At 41.7% G+C, this 24,803-nt stretch overlaps 1 protein-coding gene across 2 annotated transcripts in view; it reads left to right on the plus strand.

Annotated features, from left to right (window-relative positions):
- Window positions 1-24,803, plus strand: part of PCOLCE2 (procollagen C-endopeptidase enhancer 2) — a 163,609-nt gene that overhangs the window by 64,908 nt on the left and 73,898 nt on the right. For both annotated transcript variants that reach the window (XM_084875949.1, XM_084875950.1), the window contains exon 3: window positions 13,432-13,687. In XM_084875949.1, coding sequence (XP_084732075.1) covers window positions 13,432-13,687 — 256 coding nt within the window. The remainder of the gene's footprint in view (window positions 1-13,431; window positions 13,688-24,803) is intronic.

Consider the following 24,803-nt stretch of genomic DNA (forward strand, 5'->3'; position numbering starts at 1 on the left):
TGCTCCTCGGATGGGGGTGGGCTGCTCTCATGGTTGCTGGTCCTTGGATGGGGGCTGGCTGTGTGCAGCCTCTGCTCCTCAGACAGGGGTGGGCTTCTTGCATGGCTGCTGCTCCTTGGACTGGAGTGGGCTGTTCATGTGTCTGCTGCTCCACTAATGGGGGCCAGTTACTCACAGTGCTGATGCTCCTTGGGGGTGGGCTTCTCACGCATCTGCTGCTCCTTGGACAGGGGTGGGCTGTTCGTGGGCCTGCCATACCTTGGACAGGAACAGGCTGCTTGCGAGGCTGCTGTTCTTCGGGGGGGGGGGGGAGCACACTTGCACAGCTGCTGCTTCTCAAAGATGGGTAGGCTATTCATGCAGCTGCTGCTCCTTGAACAGGGGTTTGCTGCTCACGTGACTGCTCTCTTTAGATGGGTGTGGGTTGTGTGTAGCTGATGCACATCAGACAGGGGCAGGCTGCTTGCGCAGCTGCTGCTCCTTGGGTGGGGGTGGGCTGCTCCTCAGGTGGTTGTGGAATGCTTGCACGGCTGCTGCTTTTTGGATGGGTGCAAGCTGTGTGTGGCTGCTGCTACTAGGGCAGGGATGGGCTGTGCTGGGCTGTGCTGGGCTGCCTCTCCTCAGTCACTGGGTGGGCTGCTTGTGCAGCTACTGCTTCTTGGACTGGAATGGGCTGGGTGCATGGCTGCTGCTCCTCAGATTGGGGGACAGGCCACTCATGGGGCTGCAGCACCTTGGAAAGGAGCGGTTTGCTCACTTGTCTGCTGCTCACATGGTTGCAGTGCCCTGGGATAAAATGTTGGACTGGTCAGAGGTGAGTGTGCTTTGTAACAAAGGAGTCTGTGCCTGGGGTGGCTGGAGTTTTGGTGATTGTGGAACTGCAGCCTAGGTAGCAGGCCCCTGGTGGGGGTGGCTGTAGAGTCCTGGTGTTATCTGAGGGCACCCTGGGTGGAGTTGAGGCTGGACTCCCAGTCACAGAACCTCTCTCCTTCAAAATAGCGAGATCTCTGAGGAAGAGCTGGCTGCTCCATGACTCTTTGCAAACATAGCAGAGGCTTCATAGTTAGGTGAGCCTGGTTAGCCTGCCTCTGAAGGTACTGTGGAATCAAATGGTGCCTCAGTCACATACCCTCACCCCACACAACCATACACTCCTCTTTTGCTCCCTCACTCACTTATAGTCTCTCCCTCACTGCCGCCTTCTTCCTGTCTCTGTAGTTGGGTCTGGAGTATTACTGATCTGTTCATGGATGGAGTCTTCCATCTTTGTGGGTTGATTTGCATACTCACTCCTGATTGGCTGTGGGCATCACGGAGGTACGGTCAATTTTACATGTTTGTCTATTATTAGGTAAGACACAAGTCCTAGTGTGCACGAAATCCTGCATGAGTAGCTTGCTTCCACTTACCTCAGCTGGCCACCCCACCCATTGCCGCTGGTAGCTCACACCCTGCCCTCCAGCACTTGTATCTCTCTGCTGCTCATAGCTGTCTCGAAAAGTTCATGCTCCACCCCGCCTGCTGCCAGAGCCACTGCTCATTTTATGATATACTGGGTGTCAAACTCAATCAGAGAAGGGGCTAAAATCTAAAATCCAGCCTAAATCGCGGGCCGAATGGTTTACTGAACAGTCATAAACTGACAATGTCATAAACTGACAGTGGAGTGCAGTGATGACAGCGCGGTGCGGGCCACATTGCAAGGCCTGGCGGGCTTGATTTGGCCCGCGGGCCTTGTGTTTGACACATGTGCAAAGGGTAATGTGCAAATCAGCCAACCAGCAAAACAATCAATTGCTATGATGTAAACTGACCACCAGGGGGCAGACACTCAGTACAGGAGCTTCCCCCTGGTGGTCAGTGCACTCCCATAGGGGAAGCCCTGAACCAGGATCACGGCTGGCAAGCCCAGCAGTGGTGGCAGGAGCCTCTCCAGCCTCGCTGGCAGTGCTAAGGATGTCCCACTGATGGCTTAAATCTGAGGGCTCCCAGACTGCGAGAGGGAGCAGGCGGGGCTGAGGGACCCTCCTTCCCAAGTGCACAAATTTTGTGCACCAGGCCTCTAGTAGATAGATATACAAACTTTGCCTCCCCAAGGGATCCCCAAATGGGAAAAATCTTTCTCTCTTGAAAAAAAATCAATCCTATAATCTTTTGAGTCTCTTTGTCTTCAGGTTTATAAAGGCTATAGCTATTTGTCTCTTCATGACCCTTTCTAATTGGAACCTTTCTTAATTTATTACCCCTGTGCTTTCCTAATTTGTCATTCTTTTGCTGAGTATCAGTTTCAAAGCTCAAAGCCTACCTGGTGCTCCCCTTATCCTCTCCCCTTATCTTGTGACATTTCTCTATCCTCTGAAAGTTTGTTTCCCTCTTCCTGAATTCTTGCTACATTTCTCTATCCTCTGTGAGTATATGCTTTCCTCTTGTAACATTTCTTTATCCTCCCCAAAAGCAAAGCGTTCTGGTGTCTTAGAGTTATCTCCTTCCCTTCATACATTCATTCCTCTTCCATGGACTCCTTTTCTCCCTAAAACTGCCTATCCTGACTCTATAATTTCTTTCAGTGGTTTCTGAGAAACAAGGGAGAAAGGTGCCTGGAACAAGGACAAAAAGAACCTACTTTATCTGAAAGTTTTAATTTGTTTTATGAAAGACTTTAACAATATGTTGACAAAATGTTAACAATCAATTCTGGAAGTTGGTGTCTAGCTGCTTGTTATATTGCTCTATATGTCTTTGTATATTTCTGTATTTTTATAATATTCCTAACAAAGAAAAACCAACGATATAGACTTTAGATTCTTCAAGTGGAAGGGTCAGCTTCAGATAATATGCTTTCCAAATTCCTTTAAGATGACAGTACAGACACTCAGCAAAATTCATAGCCACTGGGTAGTCTTGGTTCCTCACACAGTGTGAATGGCAGCCACCCTGTGACAGTGAGCATGCTTGCTGCAGTGTGCCTCTCACTGGCCTTCAGTGCAAAATGGCATTTGTGTCTGGTTATAGTAGTTTCACAACTGGTACAGATCACCTCTGCATGCTCCCTTCTGAAGAGTTTTTGCCTGGCTTATTGGGATCATCATGTGTCAAAATTGCAATGATGTGATCCAATTTCTGTTGTGAACATATTGTGCTCATACTGAGAAGCTTCAATGTTTCATTGTAGTGGGACCAAATAAAGAACTTTTGGGAAGGCATGATTTACTCCAGTGGGGATGAGTATCCAAGGCCTGTATCCATGTCAGCAGCCAGTCTAAAGGAATGAATCAACAGAATTTTTTTAGTGTCAAATAATTGAGAAATTAGCAATGAAACAAGACTATGCCACACTACTCCCCTCCTTGTTGCAGTCATCTAAACATCTCTGGAAAGTCTTCCTCACTTCTTGTATATTTTAGCTCCTGGCTCAGTCACTGTCTTCAACATTTTTCCTTGTCTAATTCATAGTAATTTCAATGTCTACGTGGGTGATCCCTTTGAGTCTTTAACCTCCTCTCCTCCAATGAGCTTTTCCTCCATCATTTCTTAGGCACCCACTTTCATTGTCATTATCCTTACTCCACCACAATCTAGGTTGTTACTGTCCTGATTTCTGTCTTTACCCAGCTTGAATTCCATGGTCCATTTTGTGGTCACCCTCCTGTCTACATCTTAAGCTAGGAGAGCCTTCTCTTCTTTCATAGTCCTTCCAAACACCACCCCTTCCAAATACCTCCTGGGCCCTAACTTACTACTGCTTAAATCCATCTCTCTGCCTGCTTTGCACTCCCACCCAGGGAGCTCACTGGCATGAAAGCTTGCTATATTTCCCTAGTCTTGTGGTCAGCAAACTGTGGCTTGCAAGCCACATGCGGCTCTTTGGCCCCTTGAGTTGGCTCTTCCACAAAATACCACAGCCTGGACGAGTATATTTAGAAGTGGCATTAGAAGAAGTTTAAGTTTAAAAAATTTGGCTCTCACCAAGACCGGTTTGGCTCAGTGGATAGAACGTTGGCCTGTGGACTGAAAGGTCCTGGGTTCGATTCCGGTCAAGGGCATGTACCTTGGTTGCGGGCACATCCCCGGTAGGGGATGTGCAAGAGGCAGCTGATCGATCGTTCTCTCTCATCAATGTTTCTAACTTTCTATTCCTCTCTCTTCCTCTCTGTAAAAAATCAATAAAATGTATATTTTTAAAAATTGGCTCTCAAAAGAAATTTCAATCTTTGTACTGTTGATATTTGGCTCTGTTGACTAATGAGTTTGCCGACCACTGCCATAGTCCAATTACACACTTTCTCCTCTGTTTTCAAACTCCCAAAGCTGCCTTCACATCCACTCTTGCTGCTGGGGCCTTGTTTTCCATTTCACTACCAAAAGAACAGCAATCAGAAGAAAAGTTTCATATGCCCTCACAGCCTCACCTAATAACCTGCATGTGCCCACTTTCCCTGTGCTCATTGGGTGAATTGTGCCTTAGATCACATCTCCCCATGCTTGCTCAATGATATTTCTTCAGCAAATTTCCCTCCCTCCTATTCATCAGTTTTTGCCTTCTCTACAGAATTCCCATTGGATGCAAATATGCCTTAATATAGTCCCTTGTAAAATCCTGGCTTCACCTCACACCCTCTTCCAGTAGCCCCCATATTACTCTGTTTATCCTTTTAGCAAAACCTCTCGAAAGGTTTGTCTATATTTATTATCACCAATCCCTCTCTATTTTCTCTTCAATCCTTCTACAACCTTTGATCCTATTGAAAGATTCGGAGTGGGCTGGGGTCATGTACCTATGAGATGAGGTCATAATGTATCAAAAATGATTTCATTCTGGGCACCTGGCTGCAGGTGGGCTGAGACAGAAAGGCATCAGCAAAGAGAACAGAGAGAGATAGGTTTTTATTAATCCTTGCTGCTGTAAGCTGCTCTGCTGATGTAAGGGTCTGGTCCATCCTTGGTTCCTTCCATGCCAGGTGTCTTCTGGTTATCTGAGCTATGCTGTGCTCAAGGTTGCAAGCTTTCTGCAAGATATCTGCTCTGCCCCATTTTATTCTTTTTAATCCTTTCATTCTTATCTTAAAAGATATATGTAAAGGAAAAGAAAGGGAATGGGGTTGCCATTCCTCTGCTTCATGCCTAATGAGTAAATTCAGGTTATTTCTTGGGATATAGGCCTGTAGGGTCCATTTACTGGGGTAAGGACAAATTGTCTTACTGTCTTAACTAGGACTTGTAATTTTGTTTGTATAAATTTGATAACTATTCTGAAAATTCGGGGCCTGAAGAGGAGGAGAAGGTGAAATAGTGTTAGGGGGCCTATAAGGGGATAAAAGCCAGATTAATTTGGGCGGAACTGCTTGTAGGCTGGGACATATGGACTGCTTTATGCCGTCCTGACTGTCCTCCTTGAGCCATTAAGCATTCTGTAGAATGCGTTGTGTTTCCCCCCCCTTTATTTAACCTGTAGAGTTTAGATAAAAACAACAGGGGGTGTTAGCAATTAAATAAACTCTTCCATCTTTGACTAAGAGATCATCTAATAGGAGGACCTTTGTAGGGATATAAGATATCTGCAAGATTTAGAAACACTGTGAAGGTAAACAAACAGATGTGATCTAGAGAGAAATCCTGTAAATTGCCCTGAAGCCAGAGGTCTGTAATGAGTTAAAAAATATTTTGCACTGTTTGGATGTGATAGTCTGAGCCAGGTGGGGGAATATTGTCACTGACAATCTGCAGGAGAGTGAAAGTCATAATTTATTAGTCATGTGGCTGATATGCGAGAGGGGCTATTTTTCCAGGAAGTCTAGTGGGGGGATAAGTTATTCTGGATGCGAGGTTTTTGTTGTTTTTTACAATTTTGTCCCTTGCTAGACATTTGGAGCTTACTGCCCTGGTGAGTTTTTACATCTGTATCTGGCCTGTTGTCCTTGCTCTGGGGGTCAGGGATGATGAAGCCTGGGCACAAAAGGAGGTTGTGATGATATCTAGTGGTGGTATTATCTGAGTACAAGCGGGGCTTGTAACCTGGTGGAGACAAACTGTTTTATGCATTTTAGTATTAGTGGGGTAAAAGCTAAAATAATAAGAGTTATGACAAATGGTCTAGTGGAAGGAAAGAGACATTGATTTGGAGGGTCATAGTCTAAAATATCAAAATGAGGTTTATTCTCTTAGTTTAATTTGTCCTTGGTTTAGAAAGACAGGATTTACTAGATGGCTGTGGACTGCTGTTTTACTATCTCAGTTTCCCTATTCTGCTTATTCTGGCTTACTGGCCTGTGTTCTTCCCATAAATTTTCTATAACTTTCACGAACCTTCTTATGACTTTTATAAACATTTTTACAACTTTAATTCACTTTCTTTTACCTTTAGAAATGCATGTCCATGCTTTATGTCCTTTATTATTAAAACCATTTGTTGAACATTCTCACTTTTAAGAAATATATCTTTAACAAAGCATAAGATGTTATATTATCAGTTTTAAATTTACTTTATAGATTTTTCTGTAATAAAAGCTAAAAGTAGATGAACTTAAAACTTGTTGAAATATTTAGATGTTTATTATTTAATATAGTAATGTTTTAAAGCTTTAACTTGCCAAAGACTTTGGAAAATTATGTATAGGCATATGAGACTGGAGAAAAGGTGGGGAGGAGGGAGCAGGCCTAGCAGTCTGTTCCCAGGCCTCTAGCCTCTTGGATTTAAAACTGTCACATTTTTCCTTAGAGATAATATGCTAAGGTTTGGGTGATAATGAGTTCAGCTTCTAATAATAACCAACTGTTACATAAATGTTTGTAGTTTTGCAGTAATGAAAGTTGTCTTTGGGAAGAGGTGTGTGTGAGAGAAGGCGCTGAGGTCAGAGAAGTTTTCACAGCATTAAAGTGGTGAGAACACAGGCCTTAGGATCTAAAGGTTCAGTGAGGAGTCCCTTTGCCATGTTATGTTATAGAGGAGCTTTGTAAGAAAACAAATTTGGAACTCAGAGGTGAGAGTACCTACAAGCCCAAGAAAGGAGAGTATTTCTTGTTTAGAGGAGGGGACATTGATGGAGGAGATAAGGCATTTATAGTCTGTATTGTTTCCCAAACTTTTGACATATGTGTACCCCTTCTATAATTTTCGTAACGCTGAGTACCCCCCGTACTCATGAGAATGTAGAATTAGGCGCAGCTAAGTACGGTGCAGTGCATATCCCCACCAAACTCCGGTGCAACGTGTACCCCCACCAAACTCTTCCCGTACTCCTGGGGGTACAGGTACCACACTTTGGGAAACACTGGTCTAAGGAATGGCATGGCTTTGTGGGGGTGAGAGTGAAACTGAAGTATTGTGAATATTGTTTGGGACAGCTGGGCTTTATGAGGGGATGTCTGTACCATTTTGGTTGGGCAAGAAGAATGGATAAGGAGTTATTTAGTAAGAGGCAGTGTAGAGGTGAGGTGGCTAATGGCTGTGAGAATAACTTGTCAACCCCCATAATAGAGACTGAGGAGGGGACAAGGGTCCCAGCAAATTCGGAGAGGACATTGGCCCCAGTGCTAATTAAAAAGAGATTGGTTTACCTACCAACATAATTGTTACCCGAGGCTCTGTCCTGGTGATGTAATGCCTTCTTGTGGTCTGGGCAGCTTCAGTCTTTGGTGGTCAGTCCCAGAAGGTCTGGGAGTTCCTAACCAGATCCAGAGGGCAGCCTTGCTAAGGTCCGACCTGGAAGGGCCATACTACAGTCTTATTTCCAGTGGCCTTTCCTCCTGCACCTTGGGCAGGACCCGGGTGGGAGTCATGGGTTTGGGCAGGACTTGGTCCAGTGTTCCCTCTTGTTGCACTTGAGGTATGGACCTGGAGGAGGCTTAGCCCCTGACTTACTCTTGGTTGGAGAACAGGCACTTTGGGGTTCATGAGAGTGGTGGCTAAGTACTGAAAGGCCTTCATCTGGGCTTCAGCCTTGGCCTGATCTCCTCTCTTGTTTTTTGGATTTGGGTCTTCTTGTCTCTATTATTAAAGTCTTAAAGGTCATATTTAAAAGGTCTCATGGGGGGAGGGGTTGTCCCCTCTAGGTTTGTATGAATAATTGGTATATTTTCTCATGGCCTGTATAAGGCGAGAGAGGAAAACTGCCGGATTTTCATTTTTTTCCTGGGTGACCTTTGCTATATATATATATATATATATATATATATATATATATATATACACACACACACACACACACACATATATATAATTAACTATATATAATAATTAACTATATATTATAATTAACTATATATTATAATTAACTATATATTATAATTAACTGCTTTGTGGGCTGTAGTTCTCAGTCCTTCTAGGCAGAGAACAATGTGGTCTTGAGACCTGTGACCTGCCTGCCCTTCCTGATAGTTCCATTGTGGGTCTCCCATTAGGGACAGAATCTGCTCTGACTTGCGGGGGCAGGGAGGGGCACGCGTGGCAAGTGGCCTGCCGGCGGAGAATATCTGTATCCCTGGGCATGAAGCCAGATTTGGTGCCAGCAATATCCTGAAGGGCGGCACTTTAAGGCTAGTGCCAGTGTAGTGAGAGGAGGAGAGCCAAAAACTGCTCTGGAGCAGATGTGAGACAGGGTGGTGACAGTGGGATCTGCTCGGTAAAGTGGTGGGCTTTCAGGCTGCTGAAATGGAGAAGCCGTAGACTGAGGAACCAGGGGATGATCAACGAGATCAAAAGTGGTGAAGGAGGAGGGAGATTTGAGATTCTCTGGGTACTTAGAATGAATGAGGGGGGAAAAAATCTGTGAGGGAGAGCAGCTGTTACAGAGAGAAGGATTTGTCCTTGAGTGTAAGAAACCCTGGATATACAGGATCTCAGACCACTTCCCCTGCCTGCGGCAGTAATTGTCAAGGTTAGTTACCATTTGGAAATTGAAAGTGCCATTTTACTGAGGCAGAAGTCCTGCAGGAATTCTAGGGTCTGAAGGCTTTTAAGTAGACAGCCCAGGGGTGTTGTATGGGGAATGGTCGACTGTGAATTCCCCATGGTGACTGGCAGTGGCTTAAGGTTGCTTTCCATGAAGTTAAGGCTGAAAAAGGCATCGCCGTCTTCCAACATTCACAAGAAACAAATGGAGCCCTCCCTCTCTGACTGGTGTCCCTATCAGGAGAGTGGGTGAGGGAACCTGGTTCCCCCTGAGGACTTGTCCCCACTAGCACTGGATTTCCGTGGGGCCAGCTGAAAGTATCATCCCGGAGCCTGGCTCCAAACCCCAAATGACAGGACAGTCCAGACGGAGAACAGACTAAAGCCACCAACATATGAATATATGCCTGGTGTTAATGCAGGAGGAGGCAAGGCAAGGAGAGATCCACTATCCAGTCACAGGCACAACCCAGACCAGTTTGGAGGAAGGCTAGGGGGCTCCAAGTAAGTGTTCAGCAGCAATTCAGCTGTGTAGGAGCCTGGCTGGAGGGCTTCCCTGGATACAGGGAAGCTCAGGAGCCGGATGATCACAGACTCTCTGAGTGCAAAGTGCCAGTTGCTGTAACCCTGTGATGGCTCTTACTGGACCCCTCACTAGACCTTCTCGAGTTTCAGCATCAAATGAAAGGTTTGGAGTGGGCTGGGGTCATACATCTATGAGGCCATAATGAATCAAAAAAGATTTTATTCCAGGCACCTGGGTACAGGTGGGCTGAGACCGAGAAAGGCATCAGCGAAGAGAATAGGGAGAGACAGGTTTTCATTCATTTTTGCTGGCTGCAAGCTGCTCTGCTGATGTAAGGGTCTGGTCCACCCTTAGTTCCTCCCATGCCAGGTGACTTCTAGTTATCTGAGCTATGCTGTGCTCAAGGTTGCAAGCTTTCTGCAAGATATCTGCTAAGTACAATAAGTTATCCTCTGCCCCATTTTATTCTCTTTAACCCTTTCACTTACTGCTTCACAAAAACAACTTTGCCTGAATAACTGTTGACCTCTGGTTGCTAACCCCAGCTATCATTCTCAATCCTTACCTTCCTCTTGACTCAACTGGCCAGTCTTTCCTCCTGGACATTATTTTCACTTCGCTTGTAGGCACCACCCTTCTGGTTGCCTTCCACTTACTAACTCAGTTTCTGTTGTGGTTTGACTTCATTTTGAAGGCCTAATGCTACTGGAGTGCCCCAAAGCTCTATTCTTAGGCCTCATACCTATTTAATTTAATTTAATTTAATTTAATTTATTTACTTTATTTGTTATCATCAACTGAGGATATTTTTTCCATTGATTTTGAAAGGTAATGGAAGGGAGGGAGGGAGAAAAACCTTGATTGGTTGCCTCCCACACGTGCCCCACCAGGTGTTGATCGAATTTGCAACCCAGGTACATGCCTTTGACTGGGAATCGAACCCAAGATGCTTTTTTAAAAAAATATATACTTTATTGATTTTTTTTTTTTTTACAGAGAGAAAGGGAGAGAGACAGAGAGCTAGAAACGTCGATGAGAGAGAAATATCGACCAGCTGCCTCCTGCACACCCCCCACCGGGGATGTGCCCGCAACCAATGTACATGCCTCTGACTGGCATCGAACCTGAGACCTTTCAGTCCGCAGACTGAGCCAAACCGGTTTCGGCGAACCCGAGATGCTTTGATGTTTGGACCAATGCTCTAACCACTGGCTAGAGCTCAGCCTCATACCTTTTAATAAACACTTACCTCTGGGTGAAAAGTCATAGCTTTGAACTATCCTCTGTAAAATTATCAATACATTCATATCAATAGTCATTATCCATGTAAGGGGAATCCAGATTAAGTTAATTCAGCTCAGAATGTTTTCCTTGGCTGGAAATTTTTCAGTGAGTTGTAGAGAGCTTGCTTATTTTAAGATTACAGATGGTATCACATTTTTCATAATTTCCTAATCATGAGATAAAATAGAGATTGTAACAAAACAAAATAAAAATCAAGGTAGTTTTATAACATATCTCAGTGAGAATGTTTACAAATTATATTGCATTTTCTCTTATCAGTTTCTTAGACTGTGGCTTTGCAACTTCTGATATTCACACCATTAACATAAACTCGAGCAGTTTCCTCAAATAATTAAAAATGGATCTGCCTTATGACCTGGAGATTTTACTTCTGGGGATTTATTGGAGAAAAACTAATTTTAGAGGATATATGCCACCCTTATATTCATAGCAGTGTTATTTACAACAGGCAATATTTGGAAGCAGCCCAAGTATCCACCAATAGATAAGGATGAAAAGCTATGGTACATATGTACAATGGAATATTACTTGGCCATAAAAAGGAATGAAATCTTACCATTTGTGACTGCATGGATGAACGTAGAGTGTATTATGCTCAGTGAAATAAGTCAGTCAATGAAAGACAGATACCATATGATCCGTGGAATCTAAAGAACAAAATAAACAAACAGACTCATAGACACAGAAAGAGAACAGAGGGAAGGGGAATTGAGAGACCAGGTAAAAGAGGTGATGGGATTAAGAAGTACAGATTGGTAATTACAGAATAGTCATAGGGAAGTTAAGTACAGCATAGGGAATATATGGTCAAAAATATTGTGATAACTACGTATTGGGTCAGTTGGGGTACCGGAAATATCAAGGGAACACTAGTATGTAAAGTATATGATTGTCTAACCACTATGCTATACACCTAAAACCAATACAAAATAAAATTGAAAGAATAAAGGATAAGCTTCTAATAACTGGAATGTAACCAAGTTAAGGCCAAAATATTTCCCTTCTTGTGACTACTCCATTACTGTTTCTACATTAAGATGAGTATATGATTGACACAAAAGGCAAACAGCACTGATACACTTCCTCTTATCATAAAAAGATAAAAATCATGGCACTGAACTCATCAACAGGGAAAGCCATGTTATGTCCCTAAAGCATCTTGAGTCTGTGTTAGTTAACTAAAATGAATGTGAACTAACCACGTGCTTGTGCATTATGTTTGGTTGTTTTTATAATCACTTGACTTTTGTTATCTGTAAGTTTTTACAGAATGAAATTTTCATATTATGCAGTGGGAACCTCACCCAGTTGAAAGGATGAAATAAATCTGACTGAGACTTTATTACTAAACTACTTTAATGAAGAAATTGAAAGATTATATGTACTGGGAAATAAATGAAGCTTTTGTAAGAATTATGCCAAAATATTTTGCAGTCATTTTTTCCTGCCTATTCAGGAAAGGAGGGAAGCATCATAAGAATTATCATTATAAGGGGGAAATTATGGTAAAGAAAGTTTTAGGAGGAAGTGAAAACTCATCTTTTTCATCAGTGCATCATGCTTCAAAGCTACCTGGTATATAAAGTTTGCAACTAGAAAACAAGCCAAAACTTGGTGACTTTGAAAAGAGAACAATCAGCTATTACTAAGTTAATGTAATTAGTGTACATAATTGATATGGATTTTTCAGGACCCAAAGTATTATCTATAAACTAGAAGCCTCATGCATGAAGATTCATGTTAGAATGGGGTTTCCTTTCCTTGGCGACCTGCTCTGCTTTTCCACTCCGGCCCAGCCCCTTTCCTCTCAGGCCCTGAAGCCGCCTCTTTCTGCTCAGGGAGCCACCTCTTTTGGCTTCAGCTCCACCTTCCTACATTGCCCAGAGGCCCTGAGAGATTGGAGATGGGGCAGAAGGCCATGGTGACGACCAACACAAGCATCTCGCCCTCCCCGGCACTTGGTGCCTTTGTATGCAAATTAACCACCATCTTTGTTGGGTTTATTTGTATACCACTCCTGATTGGCTGGTGACGTATGGTTAATTTATATGTTTGTTAGGCAAGATTAGTTACACAATTGTCAGATAATTCATTTGGTTTTAAATTGTTAGAAATGTTCTATATATTGAGATGTTCCATTTTATTATTTGTGAGAAGTGACATTTCAAAATGTTTCCTTGACAAAGGTGCCTTGGTGTTTTTGAATATGCAAATGTTTGAGTAACGGTATCAATTAATAAGACCAGTCTAATATTTTGAAGCTTTGTTGAGATAATTCTCTAGGAATAACATTGTGTACCCTAAAGCAGTGGTCAGCAAACTCATTAGTCAACAGAGCCAAATATCAACAGTACAATGATTGAAACTTCTTTTGAGAGTAAAATTTTTAAAATTTAACTATATAAGTAGGTACATTGTTATTAATTAGGGTACTCCTAAGCTGGCCTTTGCTAAAAACTCAAGGGGCCAAAGAGTTGCATGTGGCTTGTGAGCCACAGTTTGCTGACCACTGTCCTAGAGAATTGTGCAATTTGTCAAAGTCGATAAGTATTTATATTTTTTTGGAGTACCTTTTCTGGCTTAGTTCAGGTTTGAGGGAAGAAAAAGCATCATTTTGGATTTTATGTTTATCTGTTCACTAGTAATTGGCCAAATGTGAAAGACTCAGACTTTGTTTTCACGACAGTTTTCCAATTGGCCTTTCTCTTGGCAGGTTCCCAAGGGAAAAGTAGTAGTTCTCAATTTCCGATTCTTAGACCTTGAGAGTGACAACCTGTGCCGCTATGACTTTGTGGATGTGTACAATGGCCACGGCAATGGCCAGCGTATTGGGCGCTTCTGTGGCACGTTTCGGCCTGGAGCCCTTGTGTCCAGTGGCAACAAGATGATGGTGCAGATGATTTCCGACGCCAACACTGCTGGGAATGGTTTCATGGCCATGTTCTCTGCTGCTGAACCAAATGAAAGAGGTATTGCTTTTATATCATGGGAATAACAGCAGTATAGGTACTCATAGTTATTGAATACTGTCTTCGACACTTTGTATGTATTTACTCCTTTAATTTAAAGTTAAGAGAATTTCTTCCTAAACAGAGAGTTAAATAAATGCCACCCAGAGACTATAAATAATCAGTTCTTTCTTTTCTTTTTTTTTTTAAAGCCCATATATATTCTTTTAAAAATCAAATATAGATATTCATGGATTAAAAATGTGAAGTTTGTATACACATATAGCTATAGAAACATACCCCTTCACCAGATGTAGTCCCTTTTAGAAATAGCCATGGCTGGTAGTTCTCCTTCATTTCTATACATTTGCAATAACTTTTTAAAAGTGTTATCATGCATTCATATTGTATTACAATTTTCTCTTTTCATTTAACATGATATGTTGGGCTATTTTCACATCAGTACATGTGAACTCTTGAAAATAGAAACCTCTACCCTTGGAAGATAAATGCAGAGGGTAAGATCTGTTATATTTGCATCCTTTTGCCTAAGGAAGTGGTTGGCAAACTCAGTCAACAGAGCCAATATCAAGAGTACAATGATTGAAATTTTTTTTGAGAGCCAAATTTTTTAAACTTAAACTATATATGTAGGTGCCTTGTTATTAACTTAATTTGGGTACTCGTAAACTGGCCTTTGCTAAAAACTCAAGGGGCCAAATAGCTGCATGTGGTTCGCGAGATACAGTTTGCCAACCACTGGTCTAAGGGGACTCTGTAATTGTTTTTTTGTTTTGTTTTGTTTTGTTTTGTTTTTATTGGGATAATAGAGTCATATAAGTTTCAGGTGTAGATTTCTATGATAAATGATCGATATATTGCACTGTGTGCCCACCACCCAAAGTCAAATAATTTCCCATCACCATATATTAAACCCTCTTCACCCTCCACCACCCACCACCTTTCCTCTGGCAACTACTACACTGCTGTTTGTGTCCATGAGTTTCAGTTTTATATCCTATACTAGAGGCCCAGTGCATGAATTTGTGCATGGGTGGGGTCTGACTGGCCTGCTCTGATTAGGGTAGGAGTAGCCAATAGGGGGCCAGGCTAGTTGGCCCTGCCCCCATTGAGCTGGTTGGCCAGTCACAGTGGTTGGTCGGCCATCGAGCACATCATAGTGACAGGTTGTTCTGGTCGTTCCAGTAACTTGTCTTTTATATCCTATCTAATAAAGATTGTGGTTCCCACAGCTAATAAGGAGGGAATATGCTAATTGACTGCCCCACCCTCGAAGTAAAAAAAGAAGGATTTTTTACCATTTGCAACAGCATGGATGGAACTGGAGAGCATTATGCTAATTGAAATAAGCTAGTTAGAGAAAGATAAATATCATATGATATCACTTATTTATGGAAAATAATAAACAACATAAACAGATGAATAAAAACAGATCCAGAGACAGAGAAATATCAATCAGACTGTCAAACCTCAGAAGGAAGGTAGGTGAGAGAGGGAGTAAGGGTGAGAGATCAACCAAAAGACTCATATGTATGCATATAGACCTAACCAATGGACACAGACAACAAGGGGGTAAGGACATGAGTAGGGGGGTTGGGGTGATAAGGACACATATATAATAACGTAATCAATAAAGAAATTTAAAAAGTATGGCGGCACTCACAGACAATAAGGAGGGGATATGCTAATTGACTGCGACACTCTCAAAGATGGTGGTGCCCACAGCCACAAGATGGTAGCTTCTAGTCCCTCAGCCCCACTGAGGCAGTAGGTGGGCAGCACAGCTAGGCGCATCCCCAGGTGTGTCTATCTGCTCCACACGCCTGCCTCCAGAGTACCCTAGTCTCCTCAGCACCCCAGCCACCCAGGGCTGACCCAGAGAACAGGAAAACCTCAGGTTGCAGCTGCCCAGCTACCCAGGGTCAGCCCAAAGTGGAGGCAAGCCTCAAATGGTGGCTGCCCAGCCACCCAGGGCTGTTCTAAGGTGCAGGCAAGCCTCAGATGGTGGCTTCCCAGCTGTTCAGGGCCATCCCAGGTACAGATAACCAGGGCCAGGTTGAGGCTTGCACGGCCAGCAGTGGTAGCAGCAGAGGTATGAGGGGGCATCGCCTTCTCCTGATCACCAAGTCACCTCCTGCCCCTGAGGGCTCCTAGACTGTGAGAAGGGGCAAGCCAGGCTGAGGGATCCCCCTCCAGTGCCTGAATTTTCATGCACTAGGCCTATTGTCCTCCTATCTAATAAAAGAATAATATGCAAATTAACCATCACTCTGCTACACCTACTTGTCATGCCCACCAACCAATCAGGAGCAAATATGCAAATAAACCCAACCAAGATGGCTACAGCCACAGAGAGCAGGAGTGAGGTGTGGGTTTCCCGGCAATGGAGGAAACCAAGCTTTCCGTCTGCCCTTGCCAACCTAGGCTTCCACTCAAGGCTATAAAGTTTCAATGATAGAAGATACATAAATTCAAACAGAAATGGCGGCAGCCTTGGAGCTGGAAAAAGCAGGAGGCTAGGGTTCCCCCAGGCGATGGAGGAAGCCAAGCTTTCTGCACACTCTGGCCTGCCCAGGCCTCTGCTTAAGGCTACAAAGTTTCAATTATAGAAGATAAATAAATCCCAACAGAAATGGCTGCCTCCATGGAGCAAGCAGAAGGCTTGGCTCCACTCCAGGCTATAAACTTTCAATTGTAGAAGATAAATAAACTCCAGATACCAGGGCCTCCACTTGGGTCACCAGGGGACGTGGCCAGCCTGCAAACCACCACAGGCCCCTCACCCAGGCTGCCCCATGCCCCAAAGGAATCCCTACCCTGATCCAAGACATCCTTTAGGGCAAACCAGTTGGCCCCCACTCGTGCACCAGGCCTCTCTCCTATTGAATAAAAAAGTAAATGCAGATTGACCATCACTCCAACACACAAGATGGCTGTCCCCATGTGGACACAAGATGGCCACCACAAGATGGCCAGCAGGGGAGGGCAGTTTGGAGGGACCAGGCCTTCAAGGGAAGGCAGTTGGGGACAATCAAGCCTGCAGGGGAGGGCAGTTTGGGGTAACAAAACTGGCAGAGGAGGGAAGTTGGGGGCAAACAGGCCTGCAGGGAAGGGCAGTTAGGGGCAAACAGGCTGGCAGGAGAGCAGTTAGGCATCAATCAGGCTGGCAGGGGAGTGGATATGGGGCAATCAGGCAGACAGGCAGGCGAGCAGTTGGGAGCCAGCAGTCCTGGATTGTGAGAGGAATGTTCCAGTTTGGAGAGGGTGCAGGCTGAACTGAGGGACACCCCCCACCACCCATGCACGAATTTCGTGCACCGGGCCTTTAGTAGATGGATAGATAGATGATATATACCTTGTTTCCCCGAAAATAAAACATCCTCCGAAAATAAGACCTACTTACAGATTTCCTTCTGAGTGAAATATAAGGCATCCCCCCGAAAATAAGGCCCCCCTAGGCTCTGTCTTAGAATGAAAATTAATTTACCATAAACTGGTCGCTAGGGCCGCCCCTACTGGTGTCTAGCAACCAATGACATTACGCGGAGTCCTGATGTCACTGCTGTGTGGAGGTGGAGCAGAGGTCAGAGTGAGCGATGAGCACTGGGCGGGAGAGAGGAGGAGACTTTCGCAGATGCATGTAGAAGAACAGGAGGATTAGAGCGGATGGGACTCAGCAAAGGTGGTGAGTGCTGGTCTGTCTCTGGTAACACTACCTGATGCTCGCGGCCACCCTCATGATGACTGAAGGTTCTCAGTCAGTGGCAGACCCTGCTCCAGCCCAGATCCAGGCCCCAGGAAGCCCAGTGACAGTCCCCAGGCAGGTTCCAGGGGATAAATGTCTGATAAAGGGGTAGGGGGAATGTCTGGTGAAGGTGTTCAGTGGCACAGGGGTGGGGGGGAGGGGGATCACTTAAAATGACACAGGAGGATCAGAGGGGGCAATCAAAATGACACAGGAGGATCAAAAGGGGTTACTAAAATGGTAATCCCCCCTCTGATTCTTCTGTGCCATTTTGATTCCCCCTTCTGATCCCCCCTGTGTCATTCTAAGTGGTCCCCCTCCTTGATAACCCAATTCCTTTTTTTTACCCCTAGAAATGAGCGCAAAAATAAAAAGCTACTCCATGGAGTACAAGAAAAAAATTGTGGAAGACTCTTGGGGTCAAAATCTTACTGCTTTCTGCAAAGAGAAGATGTTGAGTATCCGATTGGTTCGAAAATGGCGAGCAGAGTATGGTAACCTTTTTGAACAAGTGGACAAGGGAAATGCTAAAAAGCACAAGTGTGGATCAGGTCGGCAACCATTATTTTCTGAGCTGGAAGACCTGATCTGTGAATGGGTTGTTGACAGGAGAGCAGAGGCTTTGGTTGTGAATAGGGCTCAGATTCAAGAATTTGCCCTTGCAATGGCACCACAGTTTGACATAGCCCCCGAAGACTTCAAAGCATCACACCACTGGCTGGATAATTTCCTTCAGCAAAGTGAACTATCTTTAAGAAGATCTACAACATTGTTTAGGTTGGAAGATATTCAAGTTATTAAGCGAGCACTTGCATTCAAGTCCTTTATTGATGATGCTGACTTCTCTAAATACAATATTTCCAACATGATTTCTATGGATGAAACTGCAGTGTTTATGGGCCAATTATCTCAAACAACAATTGAACAGTGGGGTGCCTCCTTAGTGTACATTCCTTCCACTGCTTATGAAAGTGCACGCATTTCCGGTATTTTGGCAATTCGTCTGGATGGCACTAAAATCCCAACTTTAATCATTTCTAAGGGCAAGAAGAAAAAGATTGAATGTGCTTTGGGTGTTTTTATTCTTGAAACTGAAAAAGCCTGGGCCACACAAGCAGTTATAAGGAAGTGGGTCGATTTAATGCTGCCGCTTGTTATGTGAGGGAGCCAAAGAAGTCTGCTAGTTTGGGATGCAGCCAGCACTCTCCACGCTAAAGACATGAAGACATTTCTTCACGAAAGAAAAATAGATCAGATAATGATTCCCGCAGGAATGACGGCCTATCTCCAGATACTTGATATTGCAATAAACAAGCCATTCAAAGACAATTTGCACATGGAAATTAATGACTACATTGAAAATAGAATGGAGAGAAATCAGCGTGGAAACTTTGTGGAACCTAAACTGCAAGAAGTTGTGACTTGAGTGAAGAATTCATGGGAGAAAATCACTGACAGTTGCATTGCAAATGCACTGCGAGCAGGCTACCTTGCCAAGAAGTACTCATTTAAAGACAGTGCTATTGCTAGACCAGTGATTAGGGAAGAAATTGAAACAGTCATCAAAAAGCTTCCAGCAAACAAAAGCCCAGGTCCAGATGGCTTCACAGGAGAGTTTTACCAAACATTCAAGGAGGAACTAAAACCTATCCTCCTCAGACTATTCCAAAAAATTCAAGAGGAAGGAACACTTCCAAACTCCTATGAAGCCAGCATCACCCTAATACCAAAACCAGATAAGGACAACTCAATGAAAGAGAATTACAGGCCAATATCCCTCATGAACATAGATGCCAAAATCCTCAACAAAATCCTAGCAAATCGGCTCCAGCAGAGCATCGCAAAGATCATACACCATGACCAAGTAGGATTTATTCCAGGAATGCAAGGATGGTACAATATCCGCAAATCAATAAACGTGATACATCACATAAAGAAATTGAAACATAAAAATCATATAGTCATATCAATTGATGCAGAAAAAGCATTTGATAAAATCCAACATCCTTTCCTGATAAAAACTCTCAACAAGGTGGGAGTACAAGGTTCATACCTAAACATAATAAAAGCTATATATGATAAACCTACAGCCAACATCATACTCAATGGGCAAAAACTAAAACCATTCCCTCTAAGAACAGGAACGAGACAGGGATGCCCACTCTCGCCACTCCTGTTTGACGTAGTACTGGAAGTACTCGCCATTGCAATTAAACAAGGGAGGAAATAAAAGGCATCCAAATTGGAAAAGAAGAAGTAAAGTTATCCTTATTTGCAGACAACATGATATTGTACATAAAAAAAACCAAAAGACTCCATTAAAAAACTAATTGACTTAATAAATGAATTTGGCAATGTAGCAGGATACAAAATTAATGCCAAGATTTTCATGGTATTTCTATACACCAACAGTGAAATTACAGAAACGAGACTAAAAAAGCAATTCCATTTACCATCGCACCAAACAAATTAAGATACCTAGGAATAAATTTAACTAAGGAGGTAAAGGACCTATATGCGGAAAACTACACGACACTGAAAAAAGAGATAGAGGAAGATGTAAAGAGATGGAAGAACATACTATGTTCATGGATTGGTAGAATCAACATAATCAAAATGTCCATACTTCCTAAAGCAATCTATAGGTTCAGTGCACTTCCCATTAAAATACCAACGGCATATTTCACTGACCTAGAAAGAACTCTCCAAAAGTTCATTTGGAACAATAAAAGACCCCGAATAGCCACAGCAATCCTGAGAAAGAAGAGTAAAGTAGGAGGGATCTCAATACCAGACTTCAAACTGTATTACAAAGCCACTGTTCTCAAAACAGCCTGGTATTGGCACAAGAACAGACATATAGATCAATGGAATCGAATCGAGAACCCAGATATCAACCCAAATCACTATACTCAATTAATATTTGACAAAGGAGGCATGAATATACAATGGAGTCAAGACAGTCTCTTCAATAAATGGTGTTGGGAAAATTGGACAGATACATGCAAAAGAATGAAACTAGATCACCAACTTACACCATACACAAAAATAAACTCAAAATGGATACAGGACTTAAACATCAGACAGGAAACCATAAAAATACTAGAAGCATCCACGGGCAGCAAAATCTCAGACATATGCCAAAAGAACTTCTTCACTGATACTGCCCCTAGGACAATGGAAGCTAACGAGAAAATAAACAAATGGGACTACATCAAAATAAAAAGCTTTTTTACAGCAAAAGGAACCATCAACAAAACAACAAGAAAGCCCACTGTGTGGGAGAACATATTTGCAAATGTTACCACTGCTAAAGGTTTAATCTCCAACATCTACAAACAGCTTATACAACTAAATAAAAGGAAGATGAATTATCCAATTAAAAAAATGGGCAATGGACCTGAATAGAATATTTTCAAAAGAAGAAAGAAGGAAGGCCAAAAGGCACATGAAAACATGCTCAAAGTCACAAATTATTCGAGAGATGCAAATCAAAACAACAATGTGGTACCATCTCACACCTGTCAGAATGGCCAACATCAACAAATCAACAAACGACAAGTGTTGGCGAGGTTGTGGAGAAAAAGGAACCCTCGTGCACTGCTGGTGGGAATGCAGACTAGTGCAACCACTGTGGAGAACAGTGTGGAGTTTCCTCAAAAAACTGAAAATGGAACTCCCATTTGACCCAGTAATCCCACTCCTAGGAATATATCCCAAGAAACTAGAAACACCAATCAGAAAGGATATATGCACCCCTATGTTCATAGCAGCACAATCTACAATAGCTAGGATTTGGAAACAGCCTAGGTGCCCATCAGCAGATGATTGGATCAAAAAACTGTGGTACATCTGCACAATGGAATACTCTGCTGCCATAAAAAAGAAGGAATTCTCCTCATTTGCATCAACCTGGATAGAACTAGAGAACATCATGCTGATTGAAATAAGCCAATCAATGAAAGAGAAATACCACATGACCTCATTCATTTATGGATAATAAAGAACATTATAAACTGATGAACCAAAAGATACATGTAGAGACAGTAAAGCAACATGCAGACTGTCAAATTACAGCGGGGAAGGTAGGGAGATCTGGGGGAGATAACAGATCAACTGAAGGACTTGTATACATGCATATAAGTGTAACCAATGGACATAAAACTGTGGGGAGGGAGGGTATATATAGGAGGGAGGGGGCAAAAAAATCAATAAAATATATTTTTAAAATCTGAAAATAAATAAATAAATAAAAATAAAGACAGTGCTATTGCTAAACATGAGATATTTGGTCCACTGATTCTGAAAGAAATGGAGTCACAAGAAATTCCCCAGGAAATTCAGGAATTGGATTGTTATGATGATGTTCCAGAAGATGATGACATGATTATCATTGAATAAATGAGTAAATTCTTGATACTGTAGGATTCAGTTTGTCTGGTTTGTGTTGACAACTACCGTACTACCGTACCATATACAGGTAATAAATTTCCTTTATTTTCATTTAACAATAAATGTGTATCGTATTCTTCTTCATGGAAAAATAAGACATCCCCTGAAAATAAGACCTAACACATCTTTAGGAACAAAAATTAATATAAGACACTGTCTTATTTTTGGGGAAACAGGGTAGATAGATAGATAGATAGATAGAAGTGAATCATATGATTCTTAGCTTTTTCTGACTGACTTATTTCACTTAGCATAATGTTCTGAAGATCCATTCATGTTGTTGTGAATGGTGCTATTTTATCTTTTTTTATGGCTGGATAGTATTCCATTGTATAATATATATGCACCATATCTTCTTTATCCATTCCTCTATCTTAGTACACTTCTGTTTTCTCCATGTCTTGGGTAATTTGAATTATGATGCAATGAAGATGGGACACATATATCTTTGTGAATACATGATTTTGAGTTTTTCCATTATACCAGTATACCCAGGAGAGGGATTGCTAGGTTATATGGTTGCTCTATTAATATTTTGAGGAATCACCAGACTGCTTTCCATAGTGGTAGTACCAGTCTACATTCCCATCAGGAGTGCATGAGAGTTCCCTTTTTTCTACAACCTCTCTAACACTTGTCTTATTGATAATTGCCACTATAAAAGGTGTGAAGTGGTATCTCATTGTAGTTTTGATTTGCATTTCCCTAATTGGCAGTGAGGTTGAACATCTTTCCATATATCTACTGGTTCTTTGTATGTCTTCTTGGGAGAGGTGTCTGTTCATATCCTCCCTGCCCATTTTTTAATTGGGTTGTTTTTGTTTGGTTTCTTGATGTGTTTTGGATATTAAACCTTTGTTAAAGCTGTATTTTGCAAATATCATCTGCCATTCACTTGGCTGACTCTTTGTTTTGTTAATTTTTTTTATGTGCAGAAGCTTTTCAATTATATCCCATTCATTTATTTTTGCCTTTACTTCTCTTGCCTTCGGGGTCAAGTTCATAAAATGTTTTCTAAAACCAAGGTCCATAAGTTTAGTGCCTATGTTTTATTCAATGTAATTTATTGTTTCAGATCTTATATTAAGGTCTTTGATCCATTGTGAATTAATTACAAATTATAATCTCATTTCACCCTTTTGCATGTGATTTTCCAATTTTCCCAGCACCATTCATTGAAGAGACTATCTTTACTCCATTGTGTCTTTCTGGCTTTGTCAAAAATTATCTGTTTATATGCGTGTGATTTTATATCTAGGCTCTATTCTGTTCTATGGATCGGTATCTGTTCTGTAACAATAGAATGCCGTTTTGATTATCATAGCTCTGTAGTAGAATTTGAAGTCAAGTAGTGTGATACCTTTGGCTACATTCTTTTTTCTCAGTATTGCTTCTCAGAAATGTATAGAACCATTTCTCAGTGGTTCCATACATATCAGATGAATTTTTGTTCTATTAATTTTTTTAATGACAATTGGAATTTTGATGGGGGTTGCATTAATACTGTATATTGCTTTGGGTAATATGGCCCTTTTAACTATGTTGATTCTTCCAATCCATGAAAACAGGATATTTTTCCATTTTATTGTGGCTTTTTCAATCTCTTTTAATAATGCTTTGTAGTTTTAAGTATATAAGTCTTTCACATCCTTTGTTAAGTTTATTCCTAGCTACTTTATTCTTTGGTTGAAATTGCAAATGGAATTGTTTTGTTTCATTTCTCTCTCTCTCTTTTTTTTTTTTTTTTTTAAGATTTTTCATTCATGTCTTTATTCCACAATCAAAGTAAATCATAATTTAAAAATCATAAATAACTTTTTTAAAAGGTAAAGGAAACTTTGTGTCACAGCTTAATAAAATAACATTTTTAAAAGGTAAAGGAGACTTTGTGTCACAGCTTAATAAAACAGGCATCAGTGTAAAATGCAATACTAAATGTGTTCTATTCACATGATGGAATATAAATACATAATAATTACACATAAAATTTCACTAAAGATCTAGGATGAGACAAATAATCCTTTGAAACAAACTGCCCAAATGAGTAGAGATATGCTGCAAATAATTTCTATTAACATTTTATTGTAAGATAAAAAAATCCCCAAGGTAACTATAAACATAAGCCCCTCATTTCATGCACCTGGCCATGGCATTTGTCTTCCTTCCTCAGACATATCCAAATCTAGAAAGGCTTCTGCAATCCATGCTCAAAAAGGCCACCACGAGACCCCAAGAGCCTTGTCACAGACAGCCATTAATTTTGGAACCTTTATTCAGAACCTCCACAGGGAAATCAAGAACCCAAACTTGCAGAGCAGCAGCATTTTTTGCATAATAGTTTTAACAGTGCAAAGAGATCTGACAGGCCATGTGCATTTCATAAGCAAACCAGAATATTATCTTATTATCTTTCTATTTATTTTCTGAAGTTTTGTTGTTAGTATATAAGAAAACAGTGGATTTTTGTACATTGATTTTGTATTCTGCAAATTTACTGTATTAATTTGTTTCTAATAGTTTTTAGAGAAGCCTGTAGGGTTTTCTATGTACAGAATCATGTCATCTGCAGAAAGTGACACTTTTACTTCTTCATTCACAATTTGGATCCTTTCATTTCTTTCTCTTGCCTTATCACTCTGTGTAGTACTTCCAGAACTTTGTTGAATAAGAGTGGTGAGAGTGGGCATCCTTGTCTTGTTCCTGATTTTAGAGGAAAAGCTGTCTGCTTTTTTTAGTCACTGATTACAATATTGGGTGATGATTTGTCATATATAGCCTTTATTATATTGAGGTACTTTCTTTTTATTCTTATTTTATTGAGTGTTTTAATCATAAATGGAGGTTGTATCCTATCAAATGCTTTTTTGCATCTATTGATAAGATCATATGATTTATCCTTTCTTTTTAAAAAAAATATAT

Source organism: Pipistrellus hanaki (genome assembly GCF_964339955.1).
Source record: "Pipistrellus hanaki genome assembly, chromosome: 2".
NCBI lineage: Eukaryota > Metazoa > Chordata > Mammalia > Chiroptera > Vespertilionidae > Pipistrellus > Pipistrellus hanaki.